Here is a 20096-nt window from a genome sequence, read left to right on the forward strand (position 1 = left end):
AACGAAATGCCCTACTGTGACCACCTGAAAACAGTTAAATTCAGGGGTAGATGGTCATGTCAAGTCTCTGACAGGTCTCTTCAGACATCATGTAGAGAACACTCTGCATCAGTTGTCTGTTCGCCTTTTATTTATACATCTGTTAACTCACTTTTGATTGATTGTGATTTCACATCCTTTTTCCAGTGGTTAACAACCATTTTGGGAACTTTAACCTGCGGTAACTGATATTTTCTGGCCACTTCGGAGCATTTGAAACAAGCTATCAGCAATGACATATAATCACCTCTTTGGTTGACATGGTGAACTTGTTATAATACAGTTGCACATACAACACATAAAGAGCAACATAGCATTTATTTGAAGTTGTGTCGTGTAGATACCTGATGAATGCAAGTCCAGTATTCTTGATTTGGTCTTCACCAGCTCCTGAGGGAAATGTGACTCTTTAGTCACTAAAAAAATCTTCCTGTCATGACACTATGAGTCGTGAGAGTGAACCAAAACTGATTATAAATGTCTGTGCAACGGTATCTGCGGATGGAGGTTATTAAAGGTGGATGCTGACAGTGAGGTGTAGTATATAGACAGACAGGATCAGGCTCACGTTTTTAAAGCTCTGGTCAGTGTAACTGTATGTTGACCCTCAGGAAGCTGCTCTGGCTTGTGGCCTGTCCGAGGTCATGGGACTGTTTCCATGTGTGGCTGCCATAGAAACCATGGGGTCGTCTGATAGGAAGACATGTCCCCTTATCTTGCCCTGTGGTAGAGTCGACTCCTGAGCTCTTGTGAAGCACTTTGGGAAATATGCACTTCATCACACTCCCAACACAGACAATCACACAGAGATAGCTGGTAAATTTAGGGCACGACAGATGTCCTACATGCCAGAGCTGACTGAGCAGCAGCAGCAACAGCAGTTCCTTAAAGGTTCAGTGTTAAAGTTCATTATCCGTCTTAAAATGGAAAATCCAGTGCATAAAAACCAGACAGAGGCAAAATAAAAACAGGAAGAATATAGCAACATTCCTAAAAGCAGATGCTGTGAAAGCAACCAGTAGACAGATACAGAAATACAGTTGTCATGTGCCTGGTAAGATGCAGACAAACCATGCCACTCTTTGCTGCTGAAAATATTTTTAAAACGGTATAAAGAATCAGTCTAGGCCCATAGACAGTCTGACTTTTGTAAAGATCATGAGATGATGAGCCCCCCTGCACCCAGATGCCCCCCCTAAATCTCACACGAAAGAAGGGCCGATTGCATCAACACTCCTAATCAAACACCTCTTTTGCACCTCGCAGCCCAAACTTTGTTCCTAACTATCCCAACCACTGCCTGTCTCTCTCATTTACTTTCAAACAAAACAACTTTCACAACTCCACTTCAGAACAAACGTTCTCCTACATGGGCCACAAAACACCAAACAATCCCCCAAAGAAAGGCCTCTGTCTGGCTCTAAAGAGAAAACACAATTTGCCTTCAGATGGAAAAGCACTTTTCTAGCAGCCAGTGTTTTTCAGTGTTCACAGAAAACAGCGTGGAAAACATATTTGCCTCCTCCCTCTGCAATTGATTCCATGCTGTATAATCGTTTGAGCTGTAGGAGTGTCAGTGCGGGGACATGCCTGGACGTCACAGGGTGAATGTTTGTAACTAAGACTGTTTGATAAAGAAAAGTAGCAATGATTGTGGTGTTAAACCACAGATACAAGAAGGAGAAAATGATGCAAAAAGCCTTGAAGTTGACCAGAAAGCTGGCAGTGCAGTGACCTTGTTTGGTGGTGGGGTGGGGGGTGGGGGGTGGGGGTGGGGTGGGGGTGGGGTGGGGGGTGGGGGTGTTTTGGTCACTGTTTTGGAGGTGCCTCCCCTGCAATATCTGGGGACTTGAGGGCCCACTATAACTGGGTTGTCTTCGTGGCGGGGGGCTACACAGTCGTATAGAGGGGGCCCTGTTTTCCATCTGTGCTGTTCATACTCGCAGTTCCTCTGCAGGCAGGCTGTCAGTATGTGGAACAGCCGTGGAGGGCCTTGGCTCAGGGCTTACTGCTTTTTTTTTTTTGTGCTTTTTTTTTTTTCACAGAGCTGACGAATTTGCTGGGGTTTGAGCTGTAGCATCTGTTGCTTTGAGGGGGCCTGCTATTTATCAAACTGAAGCTGAGTCTGCTGGGAGCCCAAAGGGAAAGAAACATGGCTTACTATATAGGTTTACCCCCCTTCTCCCTTTCTACTCCCTCTCTCTCTCTCTCTCTCTCTCTATCTTTTTTTTTTTTACCCCCAGCCCTCTGTTGCCTCACTCTCTCAATCTGAAGACATGTTATTCAGAGCTGTGTTTGTGCGAAGGGAGCAACCAGGAGGGGGTAAAGGGGGGATACTGAAGGTGGTGGGAGGGAGGGGGGGGGTGCGAGGAGAGAAAATGAGAACGATAGGATGTGGCTTACAGTATTTTCTACGACTCCCTACAGTGTCATAGTTAAATGCATGAAAAAAGTCGACTTACATTTGGCACATGATGTTGTTTTTCAAACTCTGCTGAAATAGTTGAGCACTGAAATGCAGATGGGCCCCCGGCTTTTCAGGAATCCACAAGCACGTTCTTAGAAAGACCGTTTAGGGAGACAAAAAAAAAAAAAAGCTTTACGGTTTGGTTTTGTCCCAGGCCCATTGGCACAATCAAAACCAATTGTTTTTGTTTTCTGTGTACTTCATTTGATTCTCAGAAGAGACATGACACGTCAGGTGCGTACTACAGTAATTCTTCACCTTTTTAACAAGTTAACTATCTGCTTGCACTCGTACAAACACGGGCATGAGCCGAGCTGCTTCTCAGTGAGATGACTAATGCGTCAGCCGGCCCTCAGGCGTGCTGTGAATCCTGCTTTGACCACATTCTTCTTAACTGTCCCAGTGACAAAAACAACGCTCAGGGAGCATTGCTTCAAGGGGACCGATGAAAGGCGCCTGGGAAGCGAATTAACAAAGGAGAGGAAGAACAGGGGAAAGCGGGTGGAAGATGAATAGCGAAGGAGAAAGACGGGTATTGATTGACAGAAGAGAAGTAAACAGCTTGACTGAAAAGACAGAAAACTGTCCAGAGGGTGAGACTGGGTGAACTACTGATTTTACGTAACAATATTTCCTCTATGTCTAACGACCCATTTACTCTGTCACAGCTCACCTGTCTCTGCCTCTCTCTCCATTTTCTTCTTGTCCCACTTTCCCTGTTTGTTCTGTCACTTTCTCTTCCCCTTGCTTTTCTTTGACCTCTCTCCTGCTCTCTCCCTCTTTCTCTCTGACCCTTCCCTCTCTCATACCTCCACTGTGATGTAACTCTCTCGAACAAACATGTTTTTTTTTAAGGAGACGCACTCTGCTGCGCACACAGAGACTCCATTCATACAAAGTTGTTTTCTGTGCTTTACATCTTTTTACACACAAGCCCGAATAGCTCACATGTCTGTCCTGCATCTGCCAGCCTGCCGCAGCCAATAAGTCCTTTATTTATGTAAGATGACTCTTGTTATGGGTTTGGCCGCCCCAAAACATGCCTCCCGACACGCTATAGAAAATACAAGACAGAAAAAATGCAGGGTTGTTGTTTTTTTGCTCCATTAAAGTAGGCTGAGATGAGCAAAGAATATAAACAGTGCTTTAAAGGGCGCACACAGTAAGCTAGAGGCTCTTCCTCCTCCTCTCTCTCTCTCGCTCTCTCGCTCTCTCTCTCTCTCTGTCTCTCTCTGTCTCTCTCTCTCACGCTCACACACACAAACCGATGCATGCTCTCCAATCAAAACTTTCACGCTGAGAGGCAGCAACTGGTCAACAGGATATGAAACCTTCCTCTCTGTTCTTTTTTTCTTTTCTTCTTCATGTTGGAATTGACCTTTCCCCTAGTTTTCCTTTTCTGCACTAAAGCTCACTCTCTGCCCGTCTCATGCTCTTTTCTGCTGTGTTTGTGGTTTACCCATGTTGGTTTGGTTGACTTTTTCAGCCTGTGGCATTCATTTCAAACACTGCTGTACGCAGTCTACCCTCCCTTGGGCGAACTGTGTGTTTCACTCAGTACATCTGGGCCTGGTAAACTTTCCATTTCTGCGCCGTAACTCTGTGCAGACTGTCAGATAATCAGTATCCAGCTCATTTGCTTTATGGGTTATGGCTGAGTCATTCCCATGTACTTGGTGAAAGGTGTTCGCTCGGAGGCAGAGGCCACTCTGCTGAGCCTCACCCCCCCCTCCCCCCCTCCCTCTATCCTGACTGGTGTTAGTGGAAGGGAAGATGACCATCTGCTGCCCCAGTTGCCCAGTGACTGGACAACAGCCTTCTCTTATGGCACAGTTCCACTGTCCATTGTCTACTTGAGACTGTGTGTGTGTGTGTGTGTGTGTGTGTGTGTGTGTGTGTGTGTGTGTGTGTGAGCCAGGTCACTGCATTCAACATGTGAGAGAGGGATTGTGTGCTTGCCTTTTATGTGTGTGTGTAGAAGTTTGTCTTGATCTGTCCCCGTGTGTGCGCTTAGTTGCCTTTATACATCTTGTGTGTCTTTGTGTGCGTGTGTTTGTGTGTGCGTGTCAGCCTCAAGGAGAACCAAGTATTGTGTGAAGCTTTCCTGTGGGAGTCCCGTAGAGAACGCACCCTCACCCAGCAGGACGGTCCCTGGTGTGGTGTGAGCTGACTCTGCCTTGCAGGCGGGTGAGTGGAGGGTCAGAGATTTATAGGCAACAGGCCAAAACTTTGCTCCGGTGCATCAAGAGAATAGATTTCCTCTCCAGACATGTGTGCATGATCACACGCAGACACAGACATCGATGCACACTATTGTTTTGGATGAAACAGGCTCATCATCAGCCATCACGCACAAGTAGGGAAAGCTAGCGGAGGACAGGTTGAAATGGAACATAAAAACAAACCAAACAAAGTGTTAGTTTTATACATTTACATAATATTTTTTTTCCCTGGACCTGTCTTGTTATTATGCTGTGTCATTTTTATTCAAAGCCATTTAAATATCCATGTCGTTCATGTGACCAAATTCAAAAATGTTTTTATTCATTTACACATGCAAGCAGTTGATTCATGAACAGAAGGAGTTATATGACAGCAGGAACAGAAATGAAAGGAAATAAATGTGGCTAATTACCAACACAGACAAACTGGATGATGGATTTGTATCTTATTGATCCCTTCTGATACACATATCACTCTTAAGGGTTGAAACTTAATGTAAACCTAAAAGAAAATCTTTGAGATTGTTAACCAAGAGGCAGCAGCCTGACTCTCTCCAAAAGGAGTTGGTTTTTACTTTTCTATTTGTGTACAGATTAAAAAAACAGATATAACACATCGGTGAGCTTTGCAGGGGCTGGTTTGCAAATTCTTTGGACAGAGCCAGACTAACTGTTTCATCTATCAATCTAATTTAGTCTATCTTAAACTCAGAGTGTTTTGCCACTGCTTAACTGAGCTAATTAGCTTCTGATCAATGTTTTACTATCAATATTTAGCCAAAGTCAAAAGGCAGGAAAGCGTTCCTTCATTCAAAGGATCTCTTAAGTAGTAGTCAGCGGGTGATTGGTCACCATCTTTACCCATAAGCCCATCTTGGCTGTGCTGTTATAACACAGCATTTGGAGTGTCAGCAGGACGTGAACAGACAGATGGCGCCCCAGGTGAGTGCACGCTGTGAAGAAGAGAGGAGGTTGTCATGTTCCACTGTTCATATTTGTTCATATTTGTGATACACCTTCAAAAACCAATACTGACAGATCTATTGTGGGTAACCACACAATTTGCTCTCAAAAAGAGAAATACACAGTACCGAATGTGATAATTAAACCCAACCCACACTGTGTAGAAAAAAATACACCCACTCAGCAAATGTATCTTCATCTTAGTCACTTCAGGAAGTTAACACACTGTGCTTTTTTCTTGTTTTCTGAGCGAGTCAGTTTTTAACTTTTTGTGTTCACACATTTCTCTCCGGCTGTATTTAGTTTGTGCGATTTGAAACAGCGCTTGTGTTGTTTGATATTTTTCTCACCCGCTGTTTCCATTTCTGTCTCGTTCTCTTATTGCCTCTCTTTCCTGTTGCATGCCATGTCGCTCTCTCTTTCTCACACATACAGGTGATGAGGGGATTGTACTGAGCTCAGTTACTCATTATCCCTCATCCAGTCCTGTCAGTTAGCCGGGAGCCATGCATTTTTTTTTCTAGCTTAGCTGAAAGACTCCTGTGAGCACATCCAGCTTCAGTTTTGTCAATGGTGCTTAAAGCAGAGACCCCATACCAGACACTCTTTTATGGGTGACACAATTGAGTGATGCCAAATGCCCGTGTGGTTCAAAATGTTGTTAGGCTCCACTTATTCAGTTTTTATTACCTTTTAATCCTCAACTCAGCTGTTATTGCATAATGATATACTGTAGATTGAGCCAAAAACAAGCAGAGGGAATAGAGGTTGACAAATGCTTCTGAGGAAAGCAAAGGGATCTGGGAGATTTGCAGATTGGACCTGAGCCATGCTGCCTTGGGTTTTTAGGTGTGTGTATGTTTGTGTGGGAAACCTGATGGAAATCTGATTTGGCAGAGCCATTATCCCCTTTAGACTTCAACAGTAGGCCTGCACTGCACTGTGGCTGCCACTAATCCCATAATGGGCTGACTCTGCACTGAAGCCGCACAAATACTGTTTCCCTTGGTGAAAACTGTGACAGTGGGTTTGTTTCTGTTAATGCTCCCTGTGTATGTGCTCTACATTACAGTGTGTGCATTAGTTGTGTGCTGTGTGTGCTTCTCCTCAGGTGAGTGGGCACAGATAGGTAATCTAGTGTACAGAGGCATCGATTTTTCCCGCTGTACAGGAAGTGGCTGGTTATTGATTCTCTGGGACAATGATGTCACTCCAGACGGTGTGGGATGTTTACTTATCCATGATAAGGAACGAGGTGCTTTCTCTTTGCACACTGGTCAAATAATCCTCTCCCTCTGTCCTTTTATCACTCTCATCACTCTTTCCACCCCCATCTTTTCATTCATTGTTAATGCCCTCTTTAACCCCAACATCCATTAAGTGTGACATAATCACTGATGAGGGATGTCACTTCACACATTTGGCTACAGTGGTAGTTTGTAACAGTTTTGCTAAGAAGTATGAAATTAAGATTTTAATTGAGATGACCTGCCCTTTCTTATATTTGCATGTATGTAGTCAAAAAGTATGACATTTGGCATTTGGCTATGGAACAAAATCAGTAGCAATTAGGAGTAAAATTTGCTGCTACGGCATAGGCAACATTAGCATTAACAGCTGTTTACTTACCAGTCTAGAAGAGATGTTGTGAGTTCAGCATCAAACTCATCGATCAAACTTCATTCCTTTACTCACCAAAAGCTGTCTCCAGCAGGGAAAAGCAACGCCAATGTCAACTCTTGTTAGTTAGAGTTAGAGTCATGCTAACCAACTAGCCCTGGTCTAGCCAGACCATCTCGTTACTTTCCAATACTGAGTCACTTTAGCGTCAAGTCTGCCCTGTGGAAGTAGTGCTGCTCAGAGGACGTATTATACGCAACAATGACTGAAGCTCTTGGCAATACTGGTAAGTAAACGGCTGTTTATGCTAATGTTCGCCATGTAGCAAAACTTACAAATAGCTTCTTTAAAGCTCCACAGTTAATTGAGACAATTTTTCCATCTCTGTAGTTTAAAAGACATCATCTGTTATTACGAACCTGTTGTGTTGTGTTGTTAGATCACTTTACTTCACTTAGCCTGGATACTGGTAATCACTGTATGCTACACTGGAGAGATGCCATCTTATCTCTTAATTATAGCTGACACTTGAAAGTTAGTGAGATATTTAAATCAGGCTGGAGTCCACAAGGGGAATGTTATGAAAGATTTTCAGCCGTTGGTTTGTTCTTTTCTTGGTCCCACAGGCTTGTAATTGATTAACCACAGAGCAAATATGTCTAACACTACCTGTGGCATGAGACGGAGAGGACCACACACACACACACACACACACACACACACACACACAGACAGACAATGCAGGCACACTTCTGTCAGGGTTATGAGGTCCATGGAGAGTTTGTAAAAGTCAAGAACCAGCATGCTCACAAATCCTACACATTAACCCAGTCCATTTTTAAATGGGGGTTAAAAAAGTTCAAGATAGATTAATTGTTCCATTAAATAATACAAAAGCAAACATATTTTCTTAAGAGAATAGAAAAAGTTGCTTTTCCAGTTTTGTTTATCATGGATTTTATTATTTTACAGATTTGAATAGTTATTATAAGTTCATATGACTTTAATTTACTGTGAGACTCATGATTGACCCAGAATGCAGTGTTTGCAAAACTGGTAGGATGTATGGACATATTTTAGACCCAGAAAATAATGTGCCTAGGTAAGCATTTTCTGCATTTTTCCACTGTTGTTTTAGACAGTACAGACTCATGATCTCATGTCACGTGCTTGTGTTTTCATATTTGAGGAAGTCACTGGATATAGACTCAAGAGGACCGTGTGCATGTACATGTACCATGAGTTTGTGTATGTTGGAACTTGTTCCTCTTGTGATTGCACACGATGAGTTCGCACGGCTTTGCTGTGTATATTTTATATTTTCAAGTTGAACTTGGTGCAAGAAAAACTAAATGGGACATCTGAGAGGAGCTGAAGTGAACTGAAGGAAAGAGAGAGGGCTGTGACTGGTGAACAGTCCATAGCTATAATCTGTACACTTTCTTGTGTACTTACATCAGTGTGGTAAATACACTGTGATCCAGACTTGTCTCTTTGTCTCTTTCACCGGTCTTTTTTGATTCCTGGATGTTTCTGTATATTTTTGGAAACAGAGTTTATCCGGGAGAGTAAAAAAAAGCTGAGAAGGGAGAAGGGAGAAGATTTATGCAGTTGACCATTTGTTGAACCCTTCTCCTGAACAATGTTAGCAGCTGTGTGCTGCTAACATTACCAAGTAAATCTTCTGTTACATTAAAAGCAAAAACTGTTTATAAATACACACAATAAAGCATAAATCTAACCTCTGTCCAAGTATGTAAGTCAAGCAGCCCAACAGAGTTTGAACTTGCAACAATAACAATGCTGTTTCTTCTTCATACAACTTTACCCTCAATCCTTTAGCCTCATATAATGCATATAGCCATCAAGTGTATGTTTAGGACCCATTTATAAGATTCTTGTTTTAAAATCACTCAGCTGGAAACCTGAGACTGTTTTCAACCACCTCCTGGAGCTAACATCAGCTTAATTAGCTAGCTCGCTACAGCTGATCAAATCTGCCAACAACAGTTGTTGATTTAGTTGGAAAAGAGTCGCCAGCTAGAAATGGGAAACCTGCTTCTGTCTACCACTGTCTGAAACCAAGGAGCCATTGTTGCAAAAGAAATACTAAGATGTTCGAGTTTGAAATCTGGCAGCCTAACAGGCGATAAGTGCAACAACAAGGCCCAGCGAATGGCCAACCATAACCCCGTGCACAAAACCTCATGTACACTGTCACATAGAAAATGCACTCAGTCCCTTTATCTTAAACTGAATATGGGGGAAGATTTAAGAGGAAACAGTAATTGACAATACCATTTTACTTGTCATGTAAATTTCCACCCTCACTCTATACCATATTTCCTCTGTTTCCTCTGTTCAATGTCATCCAAAGCATCAGCTGCTTAAAATAATCTCTAAAATTACTGGAAATGTTGAGTCAGTGATGATGAGTGAAGAGGACAGAGACCAAGGTGATCGAGTTTCTACCTAATCAAACAGACATTTCATAAACGATTAAACATTAATGGGGCAGTTGCCGTGACATCGCACTCAAATGAGGCTCTGCCAGCCATTTTGTTCTGCCATTCAGTACCGGGCCTCATTGCCTATTAATGAAGTAATAGGACACGGCCAAAATGGATCTGAGGGCGACGATTAGGCCATATCACTTCCTCCCCCTTTAAAGTAGAGCGGTATCACATCCCCTCCTCTTTGCAATCAAAATACATATCGGTGAAGGTTACAGAGAGAATAGATAGTGGAAACGGAGAAGGGCAGAAGTGAAACCGGCTTCAGGAACAGACAGAAATACAGATTAATGCAGAGCGCAATAGTTTCTAATCTTTGATGAAGCCTCTGTGATATATTACATCAGACTTTATCAGCGCCTGTTTTTGTCTGCTGTCTAAGCTGGTATACCTCACACTGGATCATCGCTCTCTCACGACTGTCGACTCTTTTTTTTCTGTTATATAAAAAGAGGTTATTGACTCTCTTGTTTTCTGTGAACAGCTACATGGAAATAATAAAACTGTTTGCTAGGCTCAACGGTTCATTAAGTTTTTATGGGCTTTGATTTAGAGGCACACATTTGATTACTAGTTGGAGCGTTGTCTGCCGTAAGATGCTGTAATGAACTTGTTTCTTGGTATTTTTGAGAGTGAATCATCGTCTTTCTGTTTCTCACAGAAACAGGTGAAGGGTTAGCTCCTTTGTGTAGGGTTTACAATGCCCATTAAGAATTATAGGGTGATGATCAAAAACTTTTTGGCCGGGTTCCCAGTGGGATGAGTCACTTTTTGCTCAGTCAGCAGAGCGGAGGTCTTGTCAGAGAGAGAGAGAGAGAGAGAGAGAGAGAAAAAAACAGCTGTGCGTGCCAGGAGGCATACAGCAGCGTCAGGCCAGAGGAGCTGTTTTCTTTGGGGCTGTTAGCTTCTCAATGCTGATATAAGGTCAGCTTTGTTGGTCCCATGTTTTAGGATAACATGAGTAGTAGAGATAACCTTGCCCTAGATTTCACCGTGCATGTATCTGAAACATTCACTGCAGCACTTGACAAGATTTTTGTCATTTGAACTCTTGGCAACACCTCTGGACTCGCCCCTCAGTGTTATCTTTCTGTGTTTCCAATCGGTAAACTTTATGGTGATGCGGGAGTCAAAGCACAGCTTAAGTTGTTTTTTTTATAGAAATAGGGAAACTTCAGAGAAGGAAAAGAGGAAAAATTAGTGAGTTTTCATTGATTCGTGGTGGCTGTGTCATATCAGGCTAAAGATAGCAGGGGAGGGTTTGGTATTTTCTGTTTTTCTATGGGATCTTTTCTCTTGGATTCTGTTGTATTGTGACAGCTGCCCTCTCCCTGTTAGAATAACATCCCCGGGAACTCACTCTTCCTCACGTGCTCACAGGGGTTGCAGGCCAACGCCTTTTCCCCTGGATTGTAGTCCGCTTATAGATTATTTAGGGAATTGTGTGTATGCATGTTTACACCGTGCAGTATAAAGTCATAAAAGAGAAGTTATCTTTTGTCCCAGATACCTCTCTCCCCTCGATTTGTAGTTTTTTTTTGTTTTTTTTTTCTGTTTTCCACATGCTCCCTGAGGTCTCCACAGTTCCTCTGCGTTTCATGGAATCCAGGGAACGCTGCTTCCTCCCAGTGTTGGTGTGCGCTGGTCCAGGACCCGATGGTCTGGGGGGCACGCCTCTCCTCTCAGGAAAGCCGGCGCTTGGCGAGACCACTCTCTGATAGCCTGCCAGAATACACACAGATCAGAGAAGAGGCGACTGGGAAAAAAGCAGAAGAAAAGGGGCCAAAAGTCACTCAAAGAGGGCCAAAAGGCAACTCTTGTCCAGTTAATTCCCACACTGATCCAACTTAGGCTCATAAGACTTTACATCAAATGAAAATCATGGTTGATATTATACTACATCAAGTCTGACTCTTAAGCTTGTGATCAACAGGTTCTTAGCAGTAGCTTTAGAGGCTGGTGACTGCTCTGTAACATGAGTGCAAAGTCTGCAGGATGTGGCCTGCGGGACAGGTAAGGGTTAACCCTCCAGTCTGCTCAGTTAAATGCTCAGTGATAGATGAACAGGCTCGAACCCAGAGCTGTGTTTGAAGAGTCGGGTGGGGGATACCCTCTGAGTCTGCAGTTTTCATTCTTTGGCTGTATCAAAGTTTAAAACTAAACTCTCATCTGTAGATGTGTTGTATTTAAATAAGTTGACTACAGCTTTCACACACACACATCTGTTTACATGGAAAGAGTAAAGTTAGGGGACGTTTGTTTTGACACTTTTCGTCTGAGAAAATCAAACAGACAAAAATAACAACTGGGCAAATACATGAGTAAACTGCTAAATTACTAAATTGCTTTCTGTGAAACAGACCAGATTGGGTTGTTCAGTGAACTTCATACCTTGGAAGAACTTTTTTTTCTTGTTTTCCTTTTCTTTTTTTTTTTCTCAGAGAAACAAGAGAGGCAGAGAGAGAGAGCACAGAAGATTGGTTCCTGAAACTGTTGTTCTGCCCTGTGATTGGTGGAAGCCTGTTGCTAGGCTTATGTCAGTGTTCGCGAGTTTTCTGCTTCCTCTCCTCTGTGCACTGATAGGTCAGGTTTGAACTGGTCTGGTGGACTTCTGCCACTTGTTGAACATCCCCACAGTTTCTGCGGTTCCCTCGGTGTCTTGCTGCATGAAAAAACACAGCAGCCACAGCGCTGAGACACATATGTGCTGAGTTTACATCTGCCATGGCTTCCTCTCTGTTTTTTAATCTTATTAGCTTTTATCATCCTTTTTTATTGGTTTAAGGCTGTTTTTAATTCTGCTCCGCACTCATAAAGGAAAAACAACTGTTTTTGTGGGCATTTGAGAAAGTAGCTGCCATACTTGTTTACTTATAAAAAGTTTAGTGAACTAATTATTTTGACAGATCTTAATGAAACAGCTACTTTTTTTCTAAACTACCTGTTGTTTAGTGTCCACCTTTGTACATCATGGTACAGCAATGTAATTTCTGTCTGCATAACTCAGTTGTAAAATGGTACAACAACATTCCCACTGTTGCACATATACTATCTGTTTTCTGGTGCACTTTACTGACCCTTAAATGCCTCAGTGTCAGTTTTTGAATTTGCTACATGTGTTTTTTTCTGTAGCTGGTTTCACACTTTATTTTTCGAAGTGATACTGCATTCTTCAGGTCTGAGAAGTGGCTGTAAAAGACTGTATTTTGTACCTTCATGGAGCACAGAGGCGGTGGTCAGCTTTGATTTAAAGTGGACCCAGTGGATTCCAGTAGTGACAAAGTAATAAAAGTTGTTGCTGAAAGAAAAAAACAACCATATAAACCTGTCAAATCACTCTTACAACATTGCCTACTCTTCTCCCATCAATCTTTATGCTCGGTGTGTTCCAGTCAGTGATATTTTTCATCAAAATATGACCAACTACACTACACCCACACTATTACTCCCAGCTCTTCCCTCCATTGAACTTGTATATGCTGATACTCCCATATGCAAAGTACAAATCCACTTTCTATGGCCACTTTTCTCATGCATGAAAATGAGGCAATGTAACATTTTCTGAACAACAGCCTGTGAGCCCACAAGAAGCAGGTCGGGGTAATGGCAAATGTTAAAATGTAGTGTAAGAGAGAGGATTCATAAAGTAAAAGTACTGAACTGAACAAGAGTGGCTTTTATTTCTCATGAGTTTAACTTCTATTTTGTAAAACGTACATTGTAAAATTTCTTCTTTTAAAAGTCACATATTTACACTTAAGAGTATTGCTAGCTACTACTATTGTTCTTACTATCCACATATTAATAGCTTCAGCTGGGTAGCCATGTATGAGCTATGTACGAAAAAGCTGCTTCTTATAATGGCCATGAAAGAATATATGTAAAACATTTTTAATATGAACAATTTTCCCTATTACTCTTAATGGGAAATATTTTATTACTATTAGTGCAATACTCTCAGAAATTGCTCAGGCCTTTCCTCCACCGGATCACTATTTGATGATATACACACTGTTACAACTAATCTTCATCATAACTTATTTTCCCAGTGTTGTCCTAACCTCTGTACTCCAAACGCCCATCACATACACAGTCACATCTCCAGGGTGGTGTGGCTGCTTAGTGGACATCCCATAGCTAAAAGGTCACTGGTTTATCTCGTGCAACAGCTAATGAGTCTCTGAGCCGACGTGTTGTCTTGTAAGTTTAAACGAGTGATTAACAGAACATCTACGTGCTCATTCATTGAAGCAAGCTCATAACAAGCTTGCTTGGAGTGGTTAATTTGATCTTTGGATATTTTCCTTATTTAGTAATTTAGTTTTGTTTAGCAATTAGCCATTTAAGTAAAACGCCATTGAAACTCGATCAAGGTGACATGAAATAAGTGAGATGCAGAAAGATGTAAGTCTTCAGACTCTCCTGAGACACCTGCAGTGCGGTTTTTCATGTCACACTATGTTCTGAACAAACTTCAGAGGACACCATAGAACAGCGGTTTCCAACCAGGGGCTCGGGACTCCCATAAGGGGTTGCGAGATACAGCTGAGTTACCGCAAGATGACTATCAGGACAAGCACCAGAAAAAAACACTTTTCTGGTGCACAAATTTTCTTTCCATCTTTCTGCTAATCTTTGCCTTTTTCTAGTGAATAATTTTTTTCACCTCATCATGCCTCTAAACTGAAATGAAGAAGAAAAAAATCACCCTTAAATGGTCACAACTAGTGCACAAGTGCAGGTGGTAACAATGGGTCAGAAGTATACATTGCTTTGTTTTAAGAGGTCACAAGCAAAAAAGTTTGGGAACAACTGTCTTAGAACAGGCAAGGCCTTACAGGTCGTAATATTAGCTTGGCAAAACAATGAAATCCTCAATTTAAACTTTATTAGATGGACCAAAGAAAATGAACTGGAGGTGTAATCTCAGCCTCAGTGAAATCTTTGAAGGAGCATTTTGCCTGAATCCCAGAAACACACAGAGACACCCCTGGTGTGAGTACAGTAAAGCCCCACAAAGTAGTCAGTGCGTGCACTCTGACAATAGTGTTTGGCCCTGTCCGCGAGGCCGGACCCCCGAGCCTAAGCGCTTTTATGTGAAAAGGTTTGGTGTGTCGTAAGCCCTAACGCTGACCAGCCTCTTCTGCAGCTTTGCTGAGCCATGGGGCTCCCGGCTGCCCTGGGAGTGCTGACTCCAGCCCTGGGAACATGTTTACCGCTGCCCCGCACCCAGCCCTGTGATATCAGGAGAGGGTCTGCTGGGGGGGTGGGGGGTGGGGGCAGGAGGGTGTGTACGTGTGTGTGTGTTGTGTGTGTGTGTGTGTGTGTGTGTATGGGTGGGTGGGTAGGTGGGGTGGATCCACACAATGAACCTGCTGAATACTGTGCTATCTAGTTATTGGTGCTGAGGACTTGCAGTCAGTTGCCAAACTGGCTGGGTAGGCTCTTGATCAGAGTTCACAGGGGCAGACTTGCCTTTTCTTGGCTTCCTCTCCAACTCGTTATTTCCAAATTTAACTTGTTTGTCTGGTTTTTATTGGGTATCCCCTCACAGTTCACCCATACACTTACGAAATCAGAGTTGTTGCAGTAAGGATGAACTGAACCAAGTGTCGTATCTTACAAACACTCAGAACTATTGTGTAGTTTTCTCCCCATAAAATGAGTCTTTGTGGAATCTTTGCTTGTTATTTTGAAATCTCACACAGAAACATGATGCACAGATGTGCATGTGTGTGTCTGTGCAAACACAGGCCAATATGTGGAGGCTTTAGTAATGTGGTCTCTGTCAATCCACAGAGGAAACAACACTTGACTTGCATGGTCTTTTACATGACAATATAACTTCTTTATTTGTTGTTTTCCGGGGATTTCAAAGACAAGTGTACCATTTCTGGCACAAAAAATAACTTCGTCAACTTGCCTGAATGAAGTAAGATGGATTTTATACTGTAATATAGAATTTGCAGCACACAGTTTTGTTCTTATTAAATCTCATCAGATATAATTCTGAGTAATTATTGACTTTGTAACCACAGTGGTGTGATAAACCAGTTATACACTGTTCCATTGAACGTGTTATTGTCAAGCTGTGATAAACAAAGCCATAAGAGCTGCCTTCCTTATCTCTGCTTCCTCTTGCCTTTTAAAGGACTCCTTCAGCCCGGGCTGATTGGTGGAGGAATGGCATTATCTGTGGTCTGATAGGCTGCAGTGCAAAACCACTAACTGAAGGGCTGTTGTTGTTGCAGCAGGTCCTGCAGCTATCCATCTCGCTGTGTGCTGATGATGCTGATCTTTGCACAGCAGTCCTGTACCTTCTTCTGCTGCTTACCAAGGAGAGCTGGGGCTCAGTTTGGGGGGGGGGGGGGGGCTTGCTGCTGCATGCTCTAAGCTGACTTTGAGTTGTTGTTTTCGCTGAATGTGCCGATGAACGCACAGATAGCACACAAACGCGCCTGCCACTTCCAGCTGCATTTGGCAATGTTACAGAGAACTATTTCTAGTATCATTGCATGGTGGTTTCTCCATGCTCTGATAATTGATTTCATTATTGATTTGAGTGATTGGATAGGAAAATCAAGCAGCAGTCACCTTGACTTGATTGCTGCCATTATTTAGCATACAGAGTGCAATTCATAACAGTGAACTCTATATCATGATCAATGGCAGCAGGGAACAATAGAAGGAGAGAGAAGTGATGATGTTTCTTGGAGGGGGGGGTTGTTCTCTTTGCTCACGTTTAGGACCCCCCTCTATCCTCGCACTTTGCTCCGCCCCCCACGTGCTCTTCCCGCTGCCATTGGATGCCCAGAGGCTGTTTTCGCCACCCGATTGGCCGCTGAGCACGTCAATCACACGAGCCTCGACTTATTTACCGAATGTATGAGAGAAGGAGGACGGTATTCTGCTGTAGGGCTGCAACAGCTGACTGCCGAGCACTTTACCCAGTGCCTCAAGGAACAAAGAGAGGAGGACACAGCCATCCAGGAGACGTTTTTTAATAAGAATTAGACGCATAAAAGCGAGGGCACGAGATGAGGCACGCGGTCGGACCGTCAGAAAACGTGGAAAATAATTCTTTTGCGGTGACAGGCTTGTTAAAGATATGTACCCATTGTGAACGGCTCAGCAAAAAGGTAAGAGAAAGAAAGGGCTTCGGGAACAAATAACACTCATAAAATGCACCGTTTTTAAAGCTTCAATCTACTGTCGGGGCTTAATTGGAAAATTGTGTCATATTATTGATGTTTTTGTGCGACATGTTTTTTTTTGTCTTGCCTTTGAACAAACAAGCTGCAGTGCAGTCTTTTGTCCTGGCTTGTTTACGAGTCAGAGGAGTTTGTGGTCATCGGGCAAGAAACCTTTTCTACGTTTCATTTCTTGACATGGTTTCAGTTCAAAAGAAGTAGACCTTTAAGTGACACATTTAAAGGGATGTTTTCTGCTCAGTGTCATTTCTGAATAATACACATTTCATGGTCATTCATTCATCTGCTTCATTGTGCTCTGCGGGACAGTGTCCGCTGGTAGACATGTCTCGACAAGCAGCGGAAAGTTACAGGACATTAACAGAGACGATGCAAAGGTGTCTTGTGCTTTAATTTTCTATGAGGGGCAAGCAGTCACTTAGCTTGTTTGGATATCTCATTAATTAAAAAACATTTAATCAACATTTAATCCTGCTTTTTATACGTCAGTGTATTTGTGACACAAGAGTTGAATGATGCTTCTGCAGCGGATAAAACCTGTAATCGCATTTTCTAATAGTACATTTCTGTGTAATCTAATATTCGTGAGTTTTACTAGTGTCAGACAAACAAAGCGACTCTGGTGAGGCAGTGAAGTCACAGTAGCGGGGCTACAGTAGACTTCAGACGTCAGACGGAGCTAGAAGCTTCTCTGCTTTCCTCTGATATTTAAAGTACGTTTGTCTCTTTTTTTGTTTGTCTTGCAGGACTTGGGAGTAAGGATCCCAAGACCCTTAGGTAACGGACCAAGCAGATTTATCCCTGAAAAAGAGGTATGGGGCAGCCTGTGATCCTGCTAGACATTAAAAACAATTACCCTTGTTACAGATATTAGATTTAATTTTTGAGTTAATATATTTGTAATTTGTTGCTTTTGTCAGATTCTTCAAGTCAGTAAAGTGGACCCCAGGACACAGTCGATATTTGAGGATGCGTTTGCAGCCCTCGGCCGTCTGGACAACATTTCACTGGTGATGGGCTTCCACCCACAGTACCTGGAGAGTTTTCTCCGGACGCAGCACTACCTGCTGCAGATGGATGGACCCCTATCTTTGCACTACCGACACTACATCGGCATCATGGTATGGCCACATCCAATCCCCTGTGAATTCTCAAATGAACTGTGGGTCCAGTTTTATGTGAAGTGGTGGTTAACCCTCTCTCTTCCTCCGATCCTGCAGGCGGCAGCTAGACACCAGTGTTCCTACTTGGTCAACCTGCATGTGAACGATTTCCTCCAGGTCGGGGGAGATCTGAAGTGGCTAAACGGCCTGGATGAAGCACCACAGAAACTGCAGCAGCTCGGAGAGCTCAACAAAATCCTGGCCCACCGACCTTGGCTTCTCACTAAGGAACACATCGAGGTGAGAGGAGGGGCACGGTCTGGAGGGTTAATGTGGACACAAAGTCTTATGTAACAGTCTGAGATCATGGGTGGAGGCTAGGGTATAGCTACAGCTGTATAACTCGGACCGGGAGGGGGGGGGGGGGGGGCTGGAGGGCGATAGGGGTTGAGGCAGGAAGACGAAGAGTCAATAAAGTGGATTAGAAGGGTGAAAACATATTTTCCCACTTCCTAAAAGGTCAGTGATATTGAAGTCATTATTTGGCTCCAGTTAGCATCACTCACAAGTTTTTCCTTTATTTTTTCCAGCGCCTCCTGAAGGCTGAGGAACACAGCTGGTCCCTCGCGGAGCTAATCCACGCTGTGGTCCTCCTCACACACTACCACTCCCTCGCCTCGTTCACATTCGGCTGCGGCATCACGCCAGAGATTCACTGCGACGGTGGACACACTTTCAGACCCCCCTCCCTCAGCCAGTACTGCGTGTGTGACATTGCCAACGGCAACGGTCACGCTAATCACCATGACGATCCACTTGGCAACCAGGTGAGTGGTAATGGGACAGAGAGAGAGTGTGTTTGTGTGTGTGTGCGTGTGTGCAGTGAGCTAGAGAGATAAAAGTTGGAGCATGTGAAGGTTTTCTAACTCGTGTGAAACTTGAATCCAGGCTGCGGGTATGATCCATGCACTTAACATCCTGTGTGTGTGTGTTTTGAGATGCTAAGAAGTTGTATGACTCTCGTTCCTAACCGCGGATGTTGATCTTTGTTTCTAAGGAGATGTGTGGCGAGGTGGAGGTGCTGATGGAGCGCATGAAGCAGCTGCAGGAGTGCCGCGATGACGAGGAGGCCAGCCAAGAAGAGATGGCAACCCGCTTCGAAAGGGAGAAGACTGAGAGCATGCTGGTGGTCACAGCAGAGGACGAGGAGTGTGTCCCCTCAAGAGACATCTCTCGACACTTTGAGGACCCCAGCTATGGCTACAAGGACTTCTCCAGGAGGGGGGAGCACGTGCCCACGTTCAGAGTGCAGGTATAGATTAAATACAGCCTGAATAAAGAGTACTATATGCAAAAGAAAAAAAGAGAGATCTGTTGTTAACTTGCTTTTTCTCCTCTCTGCAGGATTACAGCTGGGAGGATCACGGCTTCTCTCTGGTCAATCGACTGTATCCTGATGTTGGTCAGATGCTGGACGAGAAGTTCCAGATGGCCTACAACCTGACCTACAACACCATGGCAACACACAAGGATGTGGACACCAGTATGCTGCGTAGGGCCATCTGGAACTACATCCACTGCATGTTTGGCATCAGGTCAGTGGCTGGATACTCGGTTTTTTCTAGTAGCGTTTTATTTTTGCAGTGTGTGCTATTTTGCTTAATCAGCACTGTTGCAACTGTGTTTTAACATTCTGTTTTTCTGTGATCCGCAGGTATGATGACTATGATTACGGGGAGATAAACCAGCTTCTGGACCGAAGCTTTAAGATCTATATTAAGACCATGGTGTGTAGTCCTGAGAAGACCACCAAACGAATGTATGAGAGTTTCTGGAGGCAGTTTCAGCACTCCGAGAAGGTGAGATGAGATTCTGATTCCTCTATCCTGGTTTCTTAGTTGCAGCTATTTCAAATTGGTTGACTATGGCTCAGTGTTTAAAGACTTTCTCTTTACTTT

General features: G+C 43.4%; 1 protein-coding gene across 2 annotated transcripts in view; it reads left to right on the forward strand.

Moving 5' to 3' along the window:
- sesn1 (sestrin 1) overlaps positions 1 to 20096 on the forward strand; it is a 53089-nt gene that overhangs the window by 31035 nt on the left and 1958 nt on the right. The window contains exons 1-8 of one of the 2 annotated variants that reach the window (XM_056404698.1): positions 16724 to 16963; positions 17782 to 17847; positions 17956 to 18156; positions 18256 to 18438; positions 18729 to 18965; positions 19196 to 19450; positions 19543 to 19733; positions 19853 to 19997. In XM_056404698.1, the coding sequence (XP_056260673.1) occupies positions 16862 to 16963; positions 17782 to 17847; positions 17956 to 18156; positions 18256 to 18438; positions 18729 to 18965; positions 19196 to 19450; positions 19543 to 19733; positions 19853 to 19997 (1380 nt within the window). In that variant the 5' untranslated portion in view covers positions 16724 to 16861. Of the gene's footprint in view, positions 1 to 16723; positions 16964 to 17781; positions 17848 to 17955; positions 18157 to 18255; positions 18439 to 18728; positions 18966 to 19195; positions 19451 to 19542; positions 19734 to 19852; positions 19998 to 20096 lie in introns of those variants that run through there. The other variant, XM_056404697.1, reaches the window with a different exon arrangement.

Source organism: Seriola aureovittata, chromosome 19 (genome assembly GCF_021018895.1).
Source record: "Seriola aureovittata isolate HTS-2021-v1 ecotype China chromosome 19, ASM2101889v1, whole genome shotgun sequence".
Lineage (NCBI taxonomy): Eukaryota > Metazoa > Chordata > Actinopteri > Carangiformes > Carangidae > Seriola > Seriola aureovittata.